This window comes from Lissotriton helveticus, chromosome 2_1, assembly GCF_964261635.1.
Source record: "Lissotriton helveticus chromosome 2_1, aLisHel1.1, whole genome shotgun sequence".
Classification (NCBI taxonomy): domain Eukaryota; kingdom Metazoa; phylum Chordata; class Amphibia; order Caudata; family Salamandridae; genus Lissotriton; species Lissotriton helveticus.
The window spans coordinates 2,114,667,758-2,114,693,298 of NC_136059.1; the positions used below are offsets into that span (position 1 = coordinate 2,114,667,758).

Consider the following 25,541-nt stretch of genomic DNA (forward strand, 5'->3'; position numbering starts at 1 on the left):
TTTAAATGTTCAGGAACATCATTAACAAATATGGAAAATAGAGTGGGGGCCAGGACACAACCCTGACGAACGCCGCGCTCGATTGGAATATCGCGAGACAGTTCGCCGTTTGGTCCCCATCTAATATTTGCATGGTTTCTAGCATGTAACTCAATTATCTGACTTAACAGGCACCCTGGCATCCCGGCTTTGTTTAAGGAACTCCAGAGCAATTTTCTAGGAACAAGATCAAATGCAGCTCTAAGGTCAACAAACGCTACATACAAATGACCCTTCCTAATATGTACGTACTTCCAGTAAATACAACAGAATCTGAAGACCTGGTCTAGTGTACTGGTCTTAGACCTAAAGCCTGCCTGATATTTAGTAAATATTTTTGACTCCTCCAGCCAGTCGTTCATTCTAAATAATAAATGTTTGGCATAGAGTTTCTGCAGGGTGTCCATTAAGCTAATAGGTCTATAATTAGAGGGATCGGATTTACTACCCTTTTTAAAAATTAGTACAACTTCTGCTGCACGCCAGCTTTCAGGAAACGAACAATCAATAGACAACACATTAAATAAACAATTAATATAAGGAGCCCAAACTTCGATTGCATGTTTGTAGAGGTCGCCAGGTATTTTATCCGGACCGGGGGCTTTACTGCTTTTTAGATCGTTAATTGCCTTCGTTGTTTCTTCCAAGGTAAAATCAAGGCATTCAGGAGGTGGGGGTAACCAAGTGTCCTCAACAGCAGCACTATCATATTGTTTATACAGAGATGTGAAGTGGTTTACCCATGTTAGTTCATCCAGAAAAGTGTCCTTGACTGCTCTTCCTGCATGCCCCCCATTAGCAACCAACCTCCAAAAGCCAACATTATCGTTTGCTTTGGCAGCACCCAGCATATCTGCCCAAAGAAGCTCTTCCCAGGCTTTTTTTGAATCTTTTAGGACGTGCTTGTATTCTTCCCTTGCAAGTTTGACATCCAATTTAGAGCCCTCCTTGATTGCAGTTAGAAGACTCCTTTTGGCCATCTTACACGAGCGATTGAACCAAAGCTTCCCATGGCAACCCATTCTTATGTTTTGCTGGTTCTTCTTTGGCATCTTAGACATATAAATCTTGAGTTTGTCAAAGAAGGTTTTATGCAGTTCAACAAAATGTGCATAGTTCTCAGATAGGAGTGGAGAGCCAGCTATGGGGCCAAAGGTTGAATCAAAGAGAGAATAAACAGCTGCAAGGGTTGTGCCATCTGATAGCAGATACGGCCATTTTAGCGCACGTCTATTATTATTAATGTGAACAGATTCGCATGGTACATCTGCAACTTCAGTGGGCATAGAATCACTAAACATATGTGCTTCAATATGGAGTTCCAGGGGAAAATGATCACTCTCAACCCTGTTAGATACTCTAAAGTCCATCATAAAGTGCCAAATGCTTAATGATACAAGAATAAAATCGAGCCTACTTTCAGACTTTACAAAGGTTGGTTGTTTGGATAGGTCAGAAGGAAGGCGGCCATTACAAGCTCGCAAACCGTGTTCAACTGTTAGCCTTAGAAGTTGGACTGCTAACGTAGTGCACTTAACGTGTATGGCAGTATCAAGCTGGGGGATGTTATAGGCATGGTCTTCATCCTCGAGGGCTTCAGTAATGCCAAGAATCGGTTCAAAATTACAATTCAAGTCACCCCCCAAAATTACTGGGACATCACCGACTACTGTTTTAAGGAAAGAATCCAAAATTTCCAACGTGGGTGAAACTCTAAAGCGACCTATAGGTCTATTGTAAATATTAATAATATAATATTGATGCCCCATTGCAGTAGTAATCTTTAAGGCTAGGATATCCGGAGTTCCTGTATCTATGCTTTCAGTTTTTATAGTTAGTGTAATTTTAATCCAAATAATTAAACCCCCCGCTGGCCTTCCCCTCTCTGATTGAGTTGCCACTTTGTCAAAAGTTTTAAAGCCCATCCTATGTGGGGTTTCCATGGCCCATGTTTCCTGCAAAAGGCAGATTTCACCAGAATCAATATAATCCGCCCAATCAGGGTCCTTCAAATTTTTACCAACTCCAGCAATATTCCAAGATAAAAATTTTAATTCAGGAATTAATGATTTATCAGAAGGGTCACCGTTAGCTGTAGGCACTACTAGGGATGGTATAGGAGCAATAGTAATTAAATGTATATTGTTTGTTTTGTTCTCAACATTGGGTGCCACTTCCCCTATTGTACAAATAGGAATTTCATCATGTCGTTCTGTCGGCATGCTGGTACATACTAAGTTGCCTTCAGAACTGGATTGGTTTTGTGGAGTTATTATTCCTGATCTATGGAGATCCTGGCCCACTCCCAATGTACAGTACAGATCATAGAGCGTAGGAATACAGTTGGGCATAATTTTCAGTCAGTCCACTGCGTCCAAACAACTAAATCTATTGAATGTTGGGACCCCAGACCACGCATTAAGCTCTGCTTGTCTGGCTGTATTTGGTGCATAGCCATGCAACAGATTAGGAGTGTTCCAACTAGGGCAATGCTTTGGAATTCTAGGAGGAGGGTAAAAAAAAGAAAGGGGTCTAGCTGTAATAGGGAATGTGTCTCCATACGATTTCCATGCACAGATTTGTTCCGCACTATGCGGTTCCTCAAACGAGACAACTATACAGTCGCCCGGAACTGGCTTAGTCATTTGCCCAACCCATGGCACTCTGCGTACCATCAGAATTTTGCTTCTCATGTGATTTGGAATCGGTTTGTTTGAATTTAACCAATAAATCACCTTGTTTTTTAATGAAGCAAAATTCTCTTCATTGTAATTTTGTAATTCAGGGACACCAGTGAGGACTATAACAAATGGACTAGCGTCTGGTGGCAAATCTATATATCCTCCCCTGAAATTATTTTTGGGATAGGCTGTCTGGTGGTTATATAAGTCAGTTCTATGTGTTTGGGACCTATCGTGCGTGAATTTGTTAGAGCCCTGGTGGGGTCTGGTTGTCTCCGCTGGCTTCTGGGGAACAGAAGATTTAGTGGCCAGAGGATTAGTTGTGGAGGTGTTTGCTGGCTGTGGTTTTTTACTTTGAGCAGTCCCAGAGGGCTGAGATGCAGTTGTATTTGCCGGTGGCCCATTCAAAGCTGTAGAAATAGGTGCTATTTGGGTGGTAGTTTTCGAGTTAGAATTATTGTTTTTGGCTACCCCTTCTTTTTGTTTTAAAACGCTAAATGGGTTAGTATTTGGGGTAACACCCACTGGTAGAGTTTGAGCATGTATGGGCCCGTCATTACCATTAAGGCTTATACTTGCTAATGTAATAACCCTCTTCTCTACTTCAAGTAATTGGTTTTCAATACCAGCTAACCTGACTTCTAATGGCTTCAATAATACTTTAAGCGTTTCCCACACTATTTTCAAAAATTCTTCCCTGTCCCCTTGTGTAGAATACCTAGATGTGGAGATATTCTCACTCTCTTCTATTGATGTAACCATACTTTGTGCCAGGTTGGACAGCCCTGTGTTGTCTGTGCTACATTGGTTAATAATAGGGGGAGTAGGATCAGTCCCTGTGGTTGTGCTAATGGTTAGCTGTTCAAGACCCCCCGAAAAAAATTGGTTTGATGCTACCTTGGCCTTCTTTCTAGCATAAACTGAGAGATTATTGCGTTTGCGTTTGGGTGGAAGTTTAATATTGTCACAAGTAACACTTGGGCCAGTTCCCCCCAGTACTTTGTCCCCCTTGTTGGACTCAATAGAAGGTTCAGGGGGTAAGGTATTTTCTAGAACTATACTATCAGATACATCTTGGCTGCATACTTCTATAATATCAGCAGAAGCTACCCCCTCATTGATAGAGTGTATTTCAGCCAAGGCGATTATGGGAACAGGGCCGGTAGCGCGCTCGGGCGTTTTAGAGTTAGCAATATGACCCAAAGATGATTTCTTTTTCAGTGCCAGTTCTATTGACAATTTCCTAGCAGACTCCAGCTCTAGAGAAACTCTGTGCTGGAGCTTAGTAATCTCGTTATCAATTGACAGGCTAGTCCGTGTGATGAAATCATCAAGTGTCCCAGTAGCCTTTTTGCCATTATTTGTGGTTTTGCTTCGTGTCGCTCGAACAGACATGTTGGAGGATGGGAGTGTGGCCCTTAAGAAATTATAATATAGACAGGTTTTACTGCGTTTTGGAAGAACCACAACCAAGGGGGATGGCCCGGTCCGGTCTTAATCGGTCTGTAACGGCCTGAAACGGCCCTGTCTTTGCCCCGTCTTATCCCGGGCTGCGTCCCGCGCTGCGGGAGTGAGATGGCGTTTTATAGATAGAGATTTGGGCGGGGGGCGGGCCAGCAGGGAGAGCGGACCGGAAGCTCTTCCTTGGTCTCGCAGGGACTTCTGGGAAATGAAGTCCCTGCACGCTCGCAGCCCTGCTGGTGCCTCGCGCCCCTTACCGCCTTTCCGCTTTGCGTGTGCTCCCACGAAGCTGATGCGCCGGGCCTGACCAGCGATGCGGCACCCGCGGAGCGGGTGCGGCGAGGAGTAGCTGAAACCCTCGTGAGCTGGTGCCAAAGTGCGCAGGTAGTATGGGACGCCTCTTCCGCAGTGCCTCGCGGTGCCTGGACCCTCCTTCCAACAGTGAGTGACCCTCGAAGTGGTGATTGCAGGTGCACTTTTTCAAAGTCCTTTGGTGGGCGGGGGGCGGGCCAGCAGGGAGAGCGGACCGGAAGCTCTTCCTTGGCCTCGCAGGGACTTCTAGGAAATGAAGTCCCTGCACGCTCGCAGCCCTGCTGGTGCCTCGCGCCCCTTACCGCCTTTCCGCTTTGCGTGTGCTCCCACGAAGCTGATGCGCCGGGCCTGACCAGCGATGCGGCACCCGCGGAGCGGGTGCGGCGAGGAGTAGCTGGAACCCTCGTGAGCTGGTGCCAAAGTGCGCAGGTAGTATGGGACGCCTCTTCCGCAGTGCCTCGCGGTGCCTGGACCCTCCTTCCAACAGTGAGTGAGTCATTTTGTATTTGTATAGTGCGTACACATAGGCATCTAACATTGACATCACATGTAAGCATACTTGCAAACAGATTAAATCCAATAGTGTGCATATCGGCCAACGCTACACCATGAAAAATAGATATATTCACCCATACAAACATGTGTACCAGTGAAATAGCACCCATGCAAATAGACAAAATACTCAGGCAAACATATAGAAAGAAATTATGGAAAGACATACATGCACATATCAGCACATGCACAGACAGACGTAAAGACATTCATACACAGATTGGTGGATAAATGGAAGCCCACGTGTGTGACATAATCTTTAAATTGTTCTGTTTATATACTCTGATTGCATTTCAGATATTTATGTATATGAGCGCACAGTTCCATTTGTAAAGACATGTTGAATTTAGTACTGAACTTGCATGTGTATTGAATAACATTCACTTTTTAATAGATCTATAGTGCATCAATTATTTTTACATATAAATTCATAGGATTTAAACTACATGATAGAGTTCAGTGAAGGTGGAACAAGATACATTTGTTAATTCTTGCATTTTACATCATTTAGCAAGAGGCCTCTCATTTTCAAAATAACCCAAAAAGTGTATTTGATCTTGCAACAGACATATATTAGGCAAAGATAAATTTTCACCTCCCTGGGAGATTTGGATCATGCAAGCTGATCTGCAAACATCCTCAGTAAATGCCATTGGCTTATTGCAGACAGCCTTGCCTTACCCGCTCAATAGGGAATGCCATAACTGAGATACAAAGCAACCATCTGTAATTACAGAACAACAGGCTAAAACAACCATCTGTAAATACAGGCTTGTTATTTCTCTAAGTTATATAGTTAGAGGCCACCTCAGGAAATTCAGACATTCACTTTTGATGCATTGACAGCTTAGCTTGGGGCTAGGAGGCAGGGGTAGGTATACCGAGAATAGTTTCATCATACAGTGAAATGAATTTATGAAACACTGTCACAGTGCTGCAATTCTTTTTTATATTGTGCTTGTTATTTGCTTACAATGCTGCTATATTGTCTGTTTTTATAGTTATATCTATACACATTATCTCCACTACATTAGGGCCTTGTATTTTATAAAGTCTTAAAATATATAGTGTGGTTTCTTGTGTATGTCCATCCATGGTCAAAGACGTTTGGAAGTTATTAACTAACACACAAGCCTGTAAGTCCCACAGGGCTGATCATTGCCCATGTGTCAGATCCCGTCGCGCCTCATGGTGATGATGGGTTCGGAATGAAAAGACTACATATTCCAAGATGCTCAGCGGCTAGGAGGAGGGGTATAAGTAGAATCCGTTTCCTGCAGCTGTTGTCGGATATTTTGGCTTGTTGTTCCTGGCGTTCCAGACGACCGTGCGGAGTGGTGTTTTCTGCGCTCCTGTGTTTCCCTGCATTGCGGACCCTGTCTAGTGCGTTGTTTCCGACTTTGTTGTTTCAGTTCTGTCCTCCGTTGGAGAGCCTTGTCACCGGCTATTGCGGAGGACAGTCTTCCTTGTGCCGAGTTATCGGTTCCTGTGTATCCGTAGGTGAGCCTACTTTCCTCGGCTCCTGCGGAGGACACGTTCGCAGGTTTTGTCGTTTCCTCCGTTGGCGAGCCTTCTTGCACCGGCTATTGCGGAGGAAACAGTTGTTTGTTTGTGCATTATTCATCGCCATAAATCCTCTGTTGGAAAGCCTTCTTGCACCGGCTATTGCAGAGGATTTACTTTGATAAGTCCCAGGGTGGACGAAGTGTCTATTCCTGCACCTGAAAACAACTTCCCTCAGGTAACATTGTTCTCATTACTTTTGGGTGACGTAACCCTTATTTTGTTTACGGGAGGTACTGTGTACTGTGTACTTACGCTGCATTTCTTAGAACCCTGTCTACATTCCTTCAGGACGCTAATGGAAAAAGATTAGGGTATGTAGCATCAATACTTACCAGTATAGTTTTTTCCATTGCATGGGTCTTACGGGCGGTTTCAACAGTAGGTTTTGTGTTTACAGGGGAAGGCAATCACAGGCGATATTTATGTACTCTCCATGGAAGAGAAGCATCTCCTGAGTTAGTACAGTTCGCCTTCCCGATACAGGTATAGCACAGTTTAGCTTAATCAGTAGCAATCGTATTAAGAAAACGTTACTGAGAATTGATATCCACCAATTATTGGTTTCTTTTCTGTCTTCGCAGCTCTCCCTCCCTGCAGTCCCCTTCCTTTCCTACCTTTTGTTTATTATTTTGCCCTCACCTGATCCTTCTATAGCCCACGGCTTTAACAGCATTCGGGGCTTGGATAGATCTGGAGGTGGCCTACTTGTACTACAAGCTGATCCTGAGGACGGAGAGGATAACAGAATATCTGACCCCAGTATTATTCTCCTCCCGATCAGTTTGGGGCAATGGCTACTCTGGACGAGGTGATGGCTGCTTTAGTCGTGGTGCAATCCGAGTTGATAGCATCCAGACAAGAGAGCACAGAATTAAGGAATCGGTTAGATAACATTCAGAAAAACCCTTTTAGTGCTGGGGCGTCAGGGTCGGGTACAGCCGGTTCAGTAGTGGTAGAAATTCCCCCTAACATTCCGTTAGCACATCCAGAACGATTTAACGGAGATGCTGGATCTGTGCAAGTGTTTTTGACACAAGTCGCAATACATTTTTCATGCAAACCCAGGTCATTCCCCACCAATCAGTCAAAAGTTGCGTTCGTCATCTCATATTTAGTAGGGGACGCAGCTCAATGGGCTGTTCCGATAGTTCAGAGAAACGATCCAATGTTACATGACTGGGACGTTTTCCAGGCAGAGTTCACGAAAGTGTTCGATAGAAGAGCCGATACATATATGGCGGACAAAGAACTACTAGGCCTACGTCAGGGGAATCAAGATCTGGTTACTTATTTGAATCATTTCAGACGTCTAGTTGCTGAAACTAAGTGGCCAGAAGCCAAACAAGCATCAATCTTTCATCAGGGTTTAACTGAGGAAATGCAAGACATCATAGCTCAAATAGACCCCCAGCCTGAGTCATGTGAGGATTTGATCAATTTGGTGTTACGATTAGACCACAGGATGAAGAATCGTAAAGGAGGTAGCGGGGCTAAGAACAGGTCAATCCCCTCTTCTGTGGCGGTAAAGACCCCTGACAGTACGGTATCACACGCCTCTTCTGAGCCTATGGAAATAGGAGCGGTCCGTGCGGCCTTAACCGCCACCGAAAAGGAACAGAGGCGTAAGTTTGGTCTTTGTCTTTACTGTGGCAAAAAAGGCCATTTTGTTAGAGAGTGCCCTGTTAAACCCAAATTTGCCAAATTTCGCATGAATAGGGGGGTGTTAACGGCCACAGAGAAACCGGCGGAAAACTGAAGGGCTCTGGGGTTGATGAAGGGGTTCCCTGGAGTCATGTTGTTATCCCTTCAATGTTGAGTACGGTAGTGGGAGCGCAACATTTATTCATCAAGATAATCTTGATGATCGGCATGATGGAGGTGCATACGCAAGCTATGGTGGATTCTGGGGCTACGGGTTTCTTTATGGACATGAAGGAAGCAGAAAGATTAGGCATTCCTCTGATCCCTAAAGAAGACGGTACCGATGTGTTTGCAGTAGATGGCAGGAAACTGAACACCGGGCCCATAAGTTATCAAACAGCTCTGACAGAGATGAGGTTTGGGTATCACAGAGAAAGAGTTTCTTTCAGCATAATCAAGGCACCGCAGTATGGGGTGATCCTAGGCATACCTTGGTTGAAAAGACACAACCCTGACATCAATTGGGAAACAGACACAATAGTGATGAATTCCGCTTATTGCGAGGAGCATTGTTTTAGATACGCACAGTGTCCTTCGTTTGCTTTGGCATGTGGGGATCGGATAGCCACAGCCGCAGAAAAAGCGGTTACACTTCCAGTGGTATATCAGGACTTTGAAGGGGTTTTTGATGAAGTACGAGCTGAGGAGTTGCCCCCACATAGGCCATACGATTGCCAGATCGAGTTAGTTCCTGGGGCAGTGATTCCCAAGGGCAGGCTGTATGCGTTGACGGAGCCAGAAAATGCTTACTTGAGAACATATTTAGACAAACTGTTAGGTTTAGGGTTCATACGCCCTTCACGATCACCAGCAGCATCCCCGTTGTTCTTCATCCCCAAGGCCAACGGGGATTTAAGAGCCTGTGTAGACTTTCGAGCCCTCAACGCGGTAACAATAAAGAACAGATACCCTTTACCTTTAATCAACGTATTATTGGAACAGGTGAAAAAGGCTAAGGTATTCACCAAGTTAGACTTGAAGGGAGCATACCATCTCGTGAGAATGAGAGCAGGGGACGAATGGAAGACGGCCTTCCAGACCAGGTATGGGTTGTTCGAATACCTGGTCATGCCCTTTGGGCTATGCAACGCCCCTGCTGCGTTCCAGTTTTTCCTTAACGACGTGTTGAGGGAAATACTGGACAGACACGTCATAGTGTACGTAGACGATATCCTCATCTATTCTGAGTCGGAGGACATGCATGTACAGCATGTCCAATCTGTCCTGAGGATCCTACAGAAAAATCATCTCTACTGCAAACTGTCCAAATGTGACTTTCACGTCACTACCGTGGAATTTTTGGGGGTTATGCTTACCCCTTTGGGGCAGGAAATGGCGGAGAGGAAGATTCAAGCAGTACGAGACTGGCCGATTCCTAGAAACATCAAGGATGTTCAATGTTTCCTAGGATTCGCCAATTTCTACAGACGTTTTATCAACCAGTTCTCGAAAGTAGTGGCTCCCATAACCAGGCTGTTGAAAAAAGACCAAAGGTTTGGGTGGGATGAGACAGCCCAGGAGGCGTTTGTAACTCTAAAGGAAGCATTTGTCACCGCTCCAATACTGAAGCACCCCAATTCTGATGTTCCATTTATAGTCGAGGCAGACGCTTCAGAGGTCGCTACCGGAGCCATTCTTTCGCAACGAAATGTATCCACAGGCCAATTACATCCCGTGGCTTTTATGTCACGTAAACTTACGGGGGCAGAACTCAACTACTGCATTGCCGAAAAAGAACTCTTGGCTATCAAACATGCTTTCACAGAATGGAGGCATTTCCTCATGGGGGCGAAGCATATGGTGACGGTTTATACCGATCATCGTAATCTGCAGTTTATGTCAGCAGCCAGACATCTATCCCCTAGACAACTGAGGTGGATGCTTTTTTTTCAGAGTTCCATTTTGTTATTACTTTCAGGCCTGGAGTGGACAATAGAAAGGCGGATGCCTTGTCCCGTCAAACATCCACAAAATCCTCGGAGGTTGGGACAGAAGCTCCGATAGTGGACCCTGTCAAGGTGGTCTGTGGCATCCAACCTGATGCCTTTTTGCAGGGCATACGATATGGGATCAGAACGGACCCCTGGAAGAGATGGTTACAGACACATCCGGAATGGCACATACAACACGGCTTTCCGATCAAACAAGGGCGAATGCTGTTACCCACTGAATCCTTGCGGAAACAAATGTTCTCTTGGTGTCACACTTCACCCAGTGCTGGACACGTCGGGGTTGATAAGACTATGGATCTAATCCAGCGTAGATGTTGGTGGCCCACGATAAAGGACGATATAAGGAGATGGGTGTCGGAGTGTGATGTTTGTGCCCGCGCCAAGTCTGATCATCGTCGTCCTGCAGGGCTTCTACAGCCCATGCCTACCCCTTCTACTCCTTGGGAACGAATATCATTGGACTTCGTGGTAGGTCTACCCAGAGACCAGGGTTGTACAACAGTGTTGGTCGTCATTGACTATCTGACAAAGATGGGGCATTTTATTGCTTATCCTCAAGTACCTACAGCAGGTCAATTGGCACAGCTTCTTATGGTCCATATTGTGCGTTTGCATGGTTTACCCAAAGTCATAGTGTCTGACAGGGGCTCTCAATTTACCGCAAGGTTCTGAAAGGCATGGTGCTCCTCTCTTCATATTGAAACAGCTCTGTCCACAAGCTTCCATCCGCAGACTGATGGTCGGACAGAGCGTCTCAACCAGACATTGAAGCAACTCTTACGATGCTATGTGTCTCAGGGTAAGAACAACTGGGTGGAGCATCTATGGCTCGCGGAAGTGGCATACAACAATGCGACCCATTCTGCCACGCGAGTATCGCCTTTTTTTTGTACTTACGGACATCATCCTCGGTTTCTTCCGTTTGCACAACCTTCCACTGAGGTGACGGTGCCTGAAGCAGCCAGGAGGGTTTCCCGGCTGAAGTTGGTGTTGGAGCAGGTGCAGGACTCCCTGAAAGCATCGAAGACGGCTTATAAGAAAACGGCTGACAAAAGACGCCGTCTAGGTCCTGTGTATCAGGTGGGAGACTGGGTATGGCTGTCCACCCGGAACCTCAGGTTCAGGCGCTACAGCGTGTTTAACCCTTGCTTCATTGGCCCGTTTCGTGTGGTGCAACGCATCAATCAGGTGGCAGTGAGGTTGATGCTACCGAAACATCTGCGTATACATCCAGTTTTCCATGTGTCCCTGCTCAAGCCTGCAGCTGCGGTGGTGCGACGTCTCCCTCCCCCTCTGTTGGTCCCTGACGGCCTGGAGTACGAGGTGGAGGGTATTCTGGACTCCAGGTGGCGGGGCCGTGGCCTTCGGTATCTGGTGGCTTGGAAAGGGTACGGTCCCGAAGAGAACTTGTGGGAGCCTGCTTCTGGGGTTCATGCTCCTCGCCTGGTGGCGGCTTTTCATCGCCGGTTTCCTGAGCGCCCTGGGCCCCTTCGGCGCTCCAGGTGAGGGGGGGGGGGATATACTGTCAGATCCCGTCGCGCCTCATGGTGATGATAGGTTCGGAATGAAAAGACTACATATTCCAAGATGCTCAGCGGCTAGGAGGCGGGGAATAAGTAGAATCCGTTTCCTGCAGCTGTTGTCGGATATTTTGGCTTGTTGTTCCTGGCGTTCCAGACGACCGTGCGGAGTGGTGTTTTCTGCGCTCCTGTGTTTCCCTGCATTGCGGACCCTGTCTAGTGCGTTGTTTCCGACTTTGTTGTTTCAGTTCTGTCCTCCGTTGGAGAGCCTTGTCACCGGCTATTGCGGAGGACAGTCTTCCTTGTGCCGAGTTATCGGTTCCTGTGTATCCGTAGGTGAGCCTACTTTCCTCGGCTCCTGCGGAGGACACGTTCGCAGGTTTTGTCGTTTCCTCCGTTGGCGAGCCTTCTTGCACCGGCTATTGCGGAGGAAACAGTTGTTTGTTTGTGCATTATTCATCGCCATAAATCCTCTGTTGGAAAGCCTTCTTGCACCGGCTATTGCAGAGGATTTACTTTGATAAGTCCCAGGGTGGACGAAGTGTCTATTCCTGCACCTGAAAACAACTTCCCTCAGGTAACATTGTTCTCATTACTTTTGGGTGACGTAACCCTTATTTTGTTTACGGGAGGTACTGTGTACTGTGTACTTACGCTGCATTTATTAGAACCCTGTCTACATTCCTTCAGGACGCTAATGGAAAAAGATTAGGGTATGTAGCATCAATACTTACCAGTATAGTTTTTTCCATTGCATGGGTCTTACGGGCGGTTTCAACAGTAGGTTTTGTGTTTACAGGGGAAGGCAATCACAGGCGATATTTATGTACTCTCCATGGAAGAGAAGCATCTCCTGAGTTAGTACAGTTCGCCTTCCCGATACAGGTATAGCACAGTTTAGCTTAATCAGTAGCAATCGTATTAAGAAAACGTTACTGAGCATTGATATCCACCAATTATTGGTTTCTTTTCTGTCTTCGCAGCTCTCCCTCCCTGCAGTCCCCTTCCTTTCCTACCTTTTGTTTATTATTTTGCCCTCACCTGATCCTTCTATAGCCCACGGCTTTAACAGCATTCGGGCCTTGGATAGATCTGGAGGTGGCCTACTTGTACTACAAGCTGATCCTGAGGACGGAGAGGATAACACCAGGATGAGTAATCCTCATGGTATGTGCAGGTGGCTAATGAGTTACAGTCTACCATGTTCCCTGTCTCCAATTGGTAATTTGGCATTAAGTCTGTGGTTAGCTAGAGATTTTATTGGTCCTAAAATCGGGCCATATGGTATGGAAGAACTGACAAAACCATATCATGTTTAGCTGAGATTGTAGAACATCAAATCACATGAATTTACTTATATGGATTATATATCTGACCCTTATTCTGGACTGTAATCTGCTTGTGCCAGACTGTTATCAAATCTTATTAATAATGCCATTTGAGATGTCATTAGTGATGTTATTGATGAAATTATTTAGCATGTCATGAGTTGCTAAATATGTGAGATCATAAGCAGGGCATGGAGGGGGTGCAGGTTGTAGTTAGTTCAGTAAACTATAACTAGTGAACTTTTATGTAATTTTGGTTCTGAAATGTTACTTATTTATATTTCTACAACACATCACCACACATCACTATAGCCTTTGTTTTTTTCAGTGAATTGCTAGGGTTTTTCAAACGTAACCTAAAATCATATTACCTTACGTAACTATACGATCACTTTAAATGTTTTTTTTTCCAGGGACTTTCTAGGTCTTTAAACATAAAATAAGATATTATATTGCCTAACTATAACGCCACTTTAACCTTTGTTTTCTACTGTGAATGTCAGACTTTTCCTTTTCATATTTATTCAACTGCCTCACTGAGTATACATTTTTATTGGGAACAGTAGGGTGTTGGACACAAGGCCCAACCACCCAGTAGTGGCTTTCCGTCCCAACTACCAGCAAATCCCCACCATGGACAGTGTTTGGTTATGCATGACACTCAGTTGGCTGTTCCAACTCCTGTAAACGATCACCGCCCGCACAGTGACAGGGACTGCATTTAAACACCTGAAGGCAGTATCACGTATTTGACTAACCCGGTCCCAACAGACACTCTACTCCGCATTTTCCATTTATTTCTTTTGCTGTACCAGGGAACTCCACTACAGCTACACAAACAGTACACAAAGTACAGTGGAAAAGCACAAGCATCACCTTTTAATGCTGTCACAATTCCACGGTACCCCACCGTATGTCTGCAGGACCACACCTAAGGGCCTTGAGGAATCTCACAGAAATTCTGAGGGAACTCAAGGGTAGGCCTTGCTTGATTTGGCCCAAGTACCCCAGTACCAGAAGCATAACAAAATATATCTTTTGGCCCCAGAGGCCTTTCTGGCACCACACCAAAAGGCTACAAGAGGTCGGCGTACCCTTACCATCCCCGTTTATAGGTTTAAGAAACTCAGGACATGGGGACCAAGTTCCCAGGCCATGAAAAGGCAGTCACAATATTCCTGTTGATGTTGTGACCAGCCAATCAGATTGCTCAGTACCGCAGGACTGGGACCAGTCCTGGGGTACTGAAGGGTCAGAAATGTTATACAGCCCCCTAGGTAAATCAGAGTAGTTTTCTTTAATTTTTTTTTTTGCAGTGCCACATAAATACTACAGAAACAACTGTCTATATCTCACTATACTTTGACCTTTAATTTCTCAAAAACAGAACAGAATAATAGCAAATCAGAAAAAAAGCAAGCTGAGTGAAAATCTAGCTTTGGCCAAATTTGGTAAAATTCCGTCATTTTTTCTGTATTGTTTCTTACAATTCCTACGGGAAATTGCAAGTAAAAAAAAAATATTTTTAGGACCCCCCTTTTTCTTGGCCCTTGCTTAATGAAACCCCCCAAAACCTGGAAAGAAGCTGAGATGCATGAACCATTTTTTGAGAGCTCAGTGAAGATATGTGAAATAGTGACAATGTTATTAACACAACGAAAATTTTTCTTTCTATGGGACTTCTGTGACTGCATAAAATTAAACAATGAATAATCAAATGTTTGCCTACTTTGGGTGATGCATATTTTGGACATCTCTGGTTTGAAGGCACTGCAAGTTTCAGTTTATATACCCTCACTCGGTGAGAGTCCATGAAGAATGCAGCTGTTTCATAACAGAATACAAGCTCTAATGATTGAGAAGTTTGGAACAGTTTTGGCTGATTGAAAAATACTTTAAATGTATACATTTCAAGATAAAGAATAGAATAGTGTTTTGTTGGTGCCTTTTCATGGAAACTGAAGGATTGTACAGCTGCTATTTCCATTAGTGTATCACAAAATGTTGGCGCAATCATTGAGTTGTGTAAGAACTCTAGTTGTTCATCAGACCTCTATGAAATTCATAAACAAGAGTTATGAGAACAAGGCACCTGGTTACATTGGTTAAGTGTGTAATGCCTCTTAAGTTTCAATGACTTTTCAGTTTGATCAGTTAAGAGTTAATCAATATGTAGCAATGTGGTATTACAAAGCAGTATGATTTACAGTGGCAGTTAGATATTGGAAAAAATAAACACCCCTAATTCATAGAGCAAAAATCTTAAAGGTAGAATTATGTGAAGGACTGACCATTTTTTGTGTGATGTCCACACAGATTTTTGCCCGATCTGCTGTGCTGACTCTAGAGCTTTATCCACCTTACAGCTGCCCATTAGTATATGGCCTTTGTTCCCCATTCAATCATGGTTGATTTAGCTAACCCCTAATTGGCATATTGAACTTGCCTTTAAGTCCCTAGGATATGGTGTAGAAGGTGCACCAAGAGTCTGAAAGTTAAATGTCACTTGTGGACTGCAGCACCAATGTTGCCATCCACTATGATAACAAGGCAAACATGATTTACGGCCTACTCTGTGTAGCCTGACTACTGAAGTGTGAAAACTACACTAGAACCTATGATAATAACCCGTTTTGATAGGAAACAAAACTTCCTTTTACATATTAATATCTTACCACTATGTATGGTGCATGGTTTTTAAAAGTAATACATTTAAAAATGTAAAGTTAGCATGTCCTCACGGTGACTAGCACCTAAAAGCTACTTTCATTGTAGGAATCCCTAGATGGGCTGTGGGAAATAACGAGAAGAGAGATTTAATAATAGTTTACCTTTTGCTGTATTGGGGCCAGCAGTAATGTGATTAAAGAACACTTTTTGATTCTTAATAAATATTTAGGAAATTAAAATGTTAACTAGTTATCTTTTCCCTGCCTGGAGGTTTGCTTCTGGAGGCTAATCTGCATTAAGTCTTCAGCAGTAGTCCAGTGGATGTTTTTTATTCCCCTGGCAGGAAGACCATGTAGGGCACGGGTACTAATAGTACGGCCCGCAGGCCGCCAGCGGCCCGGCAAGCCTTCCTTCCTTGGCGGCCCGCGGACCTTGAGACATCGTACCCGTGTTTTACAAAAAAAACATGAAAGGGTGTCTGCAAACACTGCTGGTTGCAGCAGTGCGACTCTAAGAGACTCTGCTGCTCTGTGGGGGCCGGGCGATTCCTGTGATAGTCAAAGTGGAGCCGCAGGGGCCTAAGAAGAGGTGAAATACAACCAAGCCTCATTAACATACAAATGGTCTTTTTAAAGATCTGTGGAGTGCTCGGGTGCGGCTGTGTGTGCCCTGGAAGCTGTCTCAGCCCGGGTTGACACACAGGCACGGTAAGATGACAGAGGGAGGTAGAGGGACGAAGACAGAGGGAGAGGGAGGGATGGAGGTAGAGTAACGGAGGGAGGGAGGGAGGGAGGGAAAGGGAGGGAGACAGAGGGAGAGAGACAGAGGGAGAGAGAGGGAGAGAGGTAGAGGGAGGGAGGGAGGGATAAAGGGAGGGGGAGGGAGACAGAGAGAGGGAGACACAAAGGGAGAGGAAGGGAGGGGGTCAGAGGGACGGAAACAGAGGGAGACAGAGGGAGGGTGACAGACAAAGGGAGGGAGACAGACAGAGGAAGACAGAGGGAGACAAACAGAGGGAGGGAGACAGACAGAGGGAGACAGAGAGAGAGAGGAGGGAGACAGAGGGAGGAGGGAGACAGAGGGAGACAGAGGGAGGGAGACAGACATATGGAGACAGAGGGAGGGAGACAGAGGACGAGGGAGAGGAAGTGAGGGAGAGGGAGACAGAGGTAGGAGCGACACAGGCAGGGAGACAGACAGAGGTAGGAGGGAGACAGAGGGAGGCAGAGGGTGTCAGAGAGAGGGAGGGAGAGGGAGACAGAGGTAGGGAGACAGGGAGAGTGAGACAGAGAGCGGGAGGAGGGAGGAGGGAGACAGACAGAGGGAGAAGGGAGACAGAGAGAGGGAGACGGAGGGAGGGAGATGGAGGGAGGGAGACAGAGGGAGGGAGACATAGGGAGAGAGACAGAAGGAGACAGACAGAGGGAGGGAGACAGACAGAGGGAGACAGAAAAAGGAGGGTGACAGAGGTAGGGAGACAGACAGAGGGAAGAGGGTGACAGAGGGAGTAGGGCGACAGAGGGAGGTAGACAGACAGAGGGAGGAGGGCAACAGAGGGAGGGAGACCGAGGGAGGGAGACAGAGAGAGACAGAAGGAGACAGACAGAGGGAGGGAGACAGACAGAGGGAGAGAGACAGACAGAGGGAGGATTGCGACAGAGGGTGGGAGACATATAAAGGGAAACAGAGGGAGGGAGACAGAGGGAGGGAGACAGAGTGAGGGTGAGGGAAGGAGAGAGGGAGACAGAGAGAGATACAGAGAGAGAGAGAGAGGGAGACAGAGAAAGAGAGGGAGTGAGACAGTCAGAGTGAGTGAGACAGAGGCAGACAGGGAGAGAGAGGGAGTGAGAAAGTCAGAGTGAGTGAGACAGAGAGAGACAGGGAGAGAAGGAGAGAGGGAGAGAGAGAGAGAGAGAGAGAGAGAGAGAGAGAGAAAGAGAGATATGCGTGTATGCCGGCTCTGATGGCTTAGTGGACGAAGGCTTCTGCTGCAGGGACCTGTGATCAACCTCATATTCACAGTTTTTTTGATGCTCTAGCTTCGCCCCCTCCCCCACTGACCCTGCCCCCACCAGTGAGGCCCTCAGACACAAACCACACTGTATACTTGGCCCCCGAAAGAATGTTTGTGAGTACCCATGTTATAGGATGTATATAGTATTGCAATTTATATGGAGGGCGTCGGCTCGTACCACTTTGTAGAAATCTGGGCTGCAGGCAGTCTTCAGAGGTGTATAGAATACTGAGATCTGACACTCACCACCCACAGTTTTTGCTGTGTCCCGATTCCTCAGTTCTATGTGGCATAGGCGTGGGGTCCACAAATGCACCACAGCAACCATAAATATTTCTCTTTGTACGTTGTCTCATTTAAACCTTTTTTTTATGTTTAACTTGGTTTTAATTATCTTTATTCTCAATTGTTGTAATGATACTGGATTAACTAAAAATGCATTGTGGCTACCTTTTATAATCTGTTGTTGATGATTTTTTAATATTGCTCAAATTTAGCTATGTATGTATTTGTATCATCTACTTTTTATGGTCCAAAATGACCGAAATAAAGTTTGTTGAATGGAATGGAATGCAATTTACTTTGATGGGGCATCCCCTAACACAGGCAAATGTTATGTGTCATATAGAAAGTCCCCAGCTTTTGTCCTCTCAGTCAGCCAGACACCAGAGACAGTGTGGGGAGAGCTGTACCCAGAACTGACTTGAAGTGACCACAGAGTAGGGGACTTCTCATTACCCTGGCCACACGTCTGAGTGGGCACACATACTCTGCACAGGGAAGAAGGGCTTCCCCATCTTGGATTTTAGGAGTGAGGGGCACTATGGGATTGTTTGCAGTAGGATAAACAGGGACTGCTGAAAAAGTGGGTAGGACAGCCCCTGGCATCATTTAACCTGTTGGTTACAGAGAGGCGCAGTTTCCTCTCTCACTAGCTAATGGCAGACATAAATCTGGCATTCCCAGGCACTCTATTCAAAACACTTTATGAACCTGAGGATGAAAAGGACTGGGCCTGCTGTCTGTGACCTGAAAAGAGCCCTGTTCCCTCTTGTATGCAGGACAAAGACATGGACTCCAAGGATCAGTTGGTTGACCTCCTGCATGGCCACAGTGCTACCAAAAGCAGAAAGAGGTGTTTTCCTGAAGCTTTCAGCTGACCAGTACCAAGTGGATCCGACCTGCACCCTGATGGTGGTATGTGCTGGAGTGAGTCTTGACCCCTAAGTGCTGTTCCAAAGGACCTGGAACACTTGGCTGTTTCTAACATGTCTGTGCCTACCAATCCCTGAAAACCTTGGACTTTTTTAGACTTTTAGACCTCCTGAGGACTGGTACAAAGCACCCCAACCTAATCTACCAAGGCACAATCTTGCTGGGCTAAGAAATTACATTTCTTCCACTTAGAGATTCTCAGCAGCAGCAACTCTTCTTCAGTGGACCCTCTGTGAGGTATATGGCCTTATGGAATTCAATATTGGATACACCTGCAACCTTGCCCCACTGAATAATTCTAGCCTCCAAAAAAAAGTCTAAGTCTAAAGTTAGAATTCTTGACTCGCAAAGGTGCTAAAAGTATCTGTACCTCATCCAATGCCTACCCAGCTTCAATCAAGACTTCCTTGGAGGGAATAAGTTCAAAGAGAGCATTTCTCCTACTTCAACCAGTTGCCAAAGTGAAAGAATTGTATGAAATTATGTCCCTTCCAAATCTTGTGAAAGTTTGCAAACCTTTTGTAAAAGTAGTGAATGTTGCAAATTTTGTGGGTTCATTTAACATATTTGGACCATTAAAGAATTAAGAAAAGGCAAATACAGGGCCTAAGTAAGGAAGGGAGAGTATCTGAAGTGCACTCACTGAAGCCCCTCTGAAAAATGTTTGTATCACAAAGGTATGCCAGCTTTTGAACCGTTTTTAGATAATTTAGTCCACCATGTTGCTAAGCAACTGTATATTAAAATTATTGTCTATAGTGTGGCTAAATTTGTATCAATAATGTTGACATCCATACGAAATGTTTGTATGCCTGAAGCTGTTATCCACAGTGATGAATTCAGAAACGGATTTTAATATTTTACACACTTCTGCGATATAATGCATTTTATCTCGTTTTAATTTTAGCAGGAATAATTAATTAATTGTAAATATTGGCTATGATGCGATTGTATTTTATTTTTTTATTGTGTTTTATTGGTCCTTACCCAAAATAAACAACTGAATTGAGAAAAGTCTCACATGCACTACTTTTGTTTGATGATAGCAGTCCGATAAGCTTTAAGGGGGCAGATGTACTTACATTAGGAAAACCGATTTCCTGATTTTTATTAACCCCGAATCACATTTAGGAAATCGGCATGCCTAATGTATGAAATGCTTTATTCCCAAATAACAGTTCCTAGTAGAACGGAAATAATTCTACTGCATGAGTATTAATGAGGTAGGTTGTGATTTGCAACCTGTTAGCAATCACTGCCATCACTGGGATGGTGGCCTACGGTGGTCAGTAGGCCACCATGTCTGTGATTTCTTTATAATAAAGCATTTTTATTTCTGTCCGCAGAACTAATGTCTGCACTTATAAATATTTTTTCAACATTCTCAGAGGGAAAGGGGTCCAAACTGGGCCTCTTTCCATTTGCCAGTGGGCTGCCGCCATTTTTAAAATGTTGGTAAAGTATTACTGTTTTGCTTCTGGAGTTCGGTCGCAAAACAGTGATACATACCGTGACGATTAGGCAGTTGGAGGGGATGCTCAAAGCAGGCCCCTTTTAAATTCTGATTCGTAAATAAAAGCGGTAACAAGTGACGAAATCTCATTTTGTACATTTAAAAAAAACTTTTTTTCAGTCACAAACGGCCTGATTCTGAAAATCGAGCCGGTTGTGACCGGAAAAATATTTTGCACATCTGGCCCCAAGTTCCTTGAAAATATGTCTCTAAATTCCGTCCATTTTTGAAAAATGGCATGTCTTGCTGTACTTTAAAATGTGCGACTTGAGAATGGACATGGTCAACTTTTTTTAAACCGCCCATTTTCTTATAGTAAGCCAAAAGTTAGTTCGATGAAAATAATGACGTTATTCTAATAGGACCAAACTATTTAACACTGCACATTTTTTCTAATACAACCACAGGACAACTGTACCCCGTCTTACAAGTCAATTTCAAAGACAAATTAACAAAGCATGTGGAATATAACCTTTAAAACGAACCTATAGCATAAGCATAATACCAATTTAAGAACCCAAAGGCTTTTACACAACAGTCTTTCCACACAGGTGTGCATGGATGTGCACCCAAAAATGAGTAGCATGCAGACACCAGGGCAATGTGCTCATTATTAAATACACACTATCTTGTGCAGACTTTCAAAGAGACTATGAGAGTCTTCAGAAGAAATGGCACAGTAAACAGTAAAGAAGTAACAAGTGGCTCTACCACCAGTTTTGGTGGCACGGTTGCTTGGATGATGCTGTTCAACAGTGCTATCTTGTGCAAGTCTAGAAATATATAATGCAGAAAACAAGAAAAACTGCTCATCTACATCATGCACATAAATGTACAGATATAATAAATAATGTATTAATTATATTTACTCTAACGAACAGAATAGATATGAGAGAAGTATCCAATGTACTGAAGTATAGTGACAGTGAGGCATTGTAGTGCCTGCACTAATTCTGTCTTCAATGTGTCTATCAGATCCAATTAGGAAAATATGAATGACTTTGGCTCTTCTGCTGTGACACTATTCCTGTAGTGCCTTGGCGAGAATGATGAATCAGAATATGCAAACTGAAGATACAGGTCTTCTGATAATCTCTCCACTGAACGTATAAAGTTTATTGAAGAACTGTAGAAGAATCACGGGAATTTACAATATGTTGTGGCGTTTGGGAGGATGGTCTTATTTGTGTGAAATATCCAAGTTATTTCTTGTCCTGCTGGCGAATATTTGCTTTATTGCTTTAACTCTGCAAGCAATCCTGATAAAAGTGTTGCCAGCCCAAAAAGCATGTTTCCAGGAATTTGTAGCCTTTTTTAGAGCGTATAGCATGGTGGTAGACCACAAGGTCACCAGTCTCGGGACTACTCAAAGTTAAGCAAGGCAGATAGAATAAGTATAGTTTGAATCAATAATTGCACTCAATATTGCTGCCAAAATCTTACCAGATGCAAGATCTCATGGAAAATCTGCTAGGAGCCCTTTCACAGATTACATTTCTCTTTCGAAGACAAAACAAGGCTAGAACATCAGAGATTTTCAAAACAGTTATGACAGAGGGCAAGGTGCAATAATCTACAGGCCCAATGGCAATCCTGGTCCCCGCGGAGACACAATGGGCATCTTTTGATGTTTAGGACTGAAAGGAATGCAATAGACTATTGACTATGATTGAGGCATGGCAGAAATTCCTAAAATCAGTTCTAGTTTGCAATTCAATAAATGAATTATGACTATTTCGTTAATCTATGTCTTTCTTTGAATCGCCTATGAAGAGATGTTAAATAAATGCAAGCTGACATATTTGGGCTGAGTGCAAAAGGGCAATAGTAATGTTTTCAGGCAACTGCAGATTATTTCATAATCTACACTATGGAGCTATTTTATATTTTAAACAGATTTATGTTCCAGTGTGCTCACAATTTTTAGACACATATTATGAAAGGCATTTTTGGGGGGAAAGAGAAGTTATATAGAAATCCACTCAGTTCTTCAGGATGAATAACGGGCTGTACTATTGTGAAGTTTATTAAGAACAATCAAACAGTGAATGTTAAGCACGTTATTTGTTTAGCAGTATAATTGAAATGTTTGTTGTGCCAGATAAATCTGCTAGTTTTGTTTTTAAACGTTTTAGTTTTTGGCTCATAAATCATAATATTTTAGAAGAAAAAGGCCTGACTCACGAAAATAAATGGACACGTATGTGCACAGAGTTACATCTCTGTTGAGAGCATGTTTCCATGTTTTTCCAAATCACTAACATCCCTAAAAGGCTATGCAAAGTACAGGTTTAATAGTGTACAACTAAAGATGACAGGTGTGTTTAAAAACATTATCTTTTAGTCTTCTATTCTCCTGTTACAATGTTCTCCATAGTGGATGTTTTTGCACAAAGTAAATGAAACACACATTTTTTTCTTTTTAATTTCAGAGGGAAACATTTTTCCACATCGAGGACGCCCTTCCTGCCTCACTTCTACCTAACCAGGAAGTGATTCCTTCGCCTTTCATCATGAAAGGCGAGTTACTCCAGCCTATGTGGAGGTACTAGGGTACAGGCAGTGAGAGATACACTAGGATAAAGTGAGATTTGAGGTTCTACATTCCAGGTGGTGCACAGGTACCTGGTTACAGGAAAGGATTGAGCTTGTACAAAGAACAATGCACATGACTAAAAACACGGAATAATAAGTCTATAAGGGTACATTGATTATATTTTAGAGCAGAATTAATATAATTTAGATTTTGCAGTAAAACATGTCTGTTCTTTTCATAGTCTGAGCACCAAACCCCTGAGGACTTCAGACCACTTTATGATGATTATATTTAATTGGTTTAAATGCAGGAAACGAGACAAAACACAATGACCGTGTTAGAGAGTACCCTAAACAAAGTAAAGCATATTTAGAATATAACACAAAGGTTGCAATTCAGTAGCAACAAAATAGAGTTATGAGAATGGGTGTAAGGAAAACAAAACATGCAGAATAAGGCATATTGCCGATCCAGGTATCTGATAATAAATCTGTGAGAAGTGAAGTGTGAATGTTTTCTAACATTATATTGAGATTGGCTTTAGCAACTGCAATGATTCAGAGAAATACTCAATTAAATGGTTGAATAACTCTATTATGGTGTGGCTGCAATATGTTCATGAAACTATATGAGACAACTCAAAGACGTATTCAGTGCTCGTTAAATTCATTTTTATAGTATGCTTGATAGTTTTACTTGTGGATATATGGCTTTAGCTACGTAAAATATAACTTAGAAGATACCTTTAAAATTTGGTCTGATTCTCGCGTCATATCCTGATGTTCGGCCCATTAATTTATCCAGAAAATCCGAAGGCGACAAAGGTGAAGCTCGCGGCCTTGCACTGTCTGTTTCCTTTGTAGTTACCAAACTAGGTGGAAAAAATGAAAAAAATGGCCCTTTACAAAGTTGTTCAGCAGCAATTCAGCAACAAATATCTTAAATTTTTCAGCAACTACAATTTCATATTGGAGATATGTAGTACCAGTTTATGTTTGTGTTCTGTTGCAAAAAGTACCATCATAACATTACTGTGCTTTCTTCCTTATTTGATTTGCACAACTTAACCATACATTTCAAAGTTCATGTAGTTTATGACAGCGTGAATACTGAATTGCAGTAGTACTGCTTATGAAGATGTTCTTTATAATAGAATATAATTGAGAGGAGCAGTGGATATTGAAGGTCACCTTCTTTTACCTAATATCATTTTAACAAGCTCTAATTTTCATTCTAGGACGCAGCAAAATAAATGATTTGACCATTATAATAGCACTCAGTAGTGCAGGCTTACCAGCTTTTCACACAATGTGAGGAGCAACCCAGTTGGTGTGCGACTTTGCACGAAAGGGACAGAGCAGAATATGTGCATATGTACTAAAATATGGGACTATTTTCCTCTCATCCTGTGCTGGCTCACTTTAGGCTGCTATGCACTAATATAAACATATGCCAAAGTTATACATCATCAATCACAGATTCAGTAATGGAATGGTATCCTTCCAGTGCTATATACTGGCCTTTCGATGTAGTAAATGCACATAAATTAATCAAATATTATTATCTAAGATTATGATATCCTGTGCAAAAGATGATTTGGAGTGGAATGAGTCCTCCATTTTATTGACATAAACACAGATGATAGCCACACTCACTCTACGAACCGCATTTTGCGATGCAGGGCGCGCAACTAAATTAGTTTTTTAATTGTAATTGTTCACTTACCTGCAATCATCCATATTCCGGTGTTTACCACCCCCCACCCTGCCCCTCCCCCGCCCGCCTGCCTGCCCCACGGAACTCCCACCACGGGCCGCGGCTGGTGGAGGGTAGTATACTCCTGGCTCACGGCCGACCGGAGTAATGTAAACAACGCATTTCAGCACACATGCCCTTCAGGTGGCTAATGCAAATGAGGGGTGAGAAATTGTTGAGGTGGTCCGTCTCCCTACAGGGAATGGACTTTAAGGGTCAATGCCGTCTGAATAAGACTACTCCAATGCTGATGATCTATCCAGGAACTTCCACCTTATTGCTAAGAACTCTTAGGAGGTTTGGCATTTCTCCCCACTTTCAGTGGGTGGGACATGTTTTAGACCCATCAGTCTTAGGTTCATGTTTCCACAAACATTTTGCTTGCTTATCCATTTTTGGTGCTTAAATTCATTTTGCTGGCCATAGAATTCTGTGCACTTTATTACTGGTAACCAGTGCTAAAGTACTTGTGCCCCCTTCCATGAACACGGTTACATTGGCTCACACCTGCTTGACAAACAAATTTACTTATACCTCCCTTGTAGATTGGTGCACCACATACCAGCTTCTAGATTAAATGCTACCAATGTCCCTGCAGCACTTATTGTGCCACCATTTTAAGTAGCACCTTAAAACATGTCCCAGGCCTTCCAGTGCAGCCTGAATGCAGTTTTAAACTGCCATATTGACTTGGCACTTAAACCCCCTTGCCAAGCCTTAAACTCC

The 25,541-nt window shown here is 43.7% G+C and overlaps 1 protein-coding gene across 1 annotated transcript in view; it reads right to left on the reverse strand.

Annotated features, from left to right (window-relative positions):
• The window catches only part of GLRA3 (glycine receptor alpha 3), a 623,921-nt gene extending 600,069 nt beyond the window's left edge, over window positions 1–23,852 (reverse strand). The window contains exon 1 of the mRNA XM_078677681.1: window positions 23,804–23,852. Within this exon, the coding sequence (XP_078533807.1) occupies window positions 23,804–23,852 (49 nt within the window). The remainder of the gene's footprint in view (window positions 1–23,803) is intronic.
• Window positions 23,853–25,541: the final 1,689 nt, after the last annotated feature.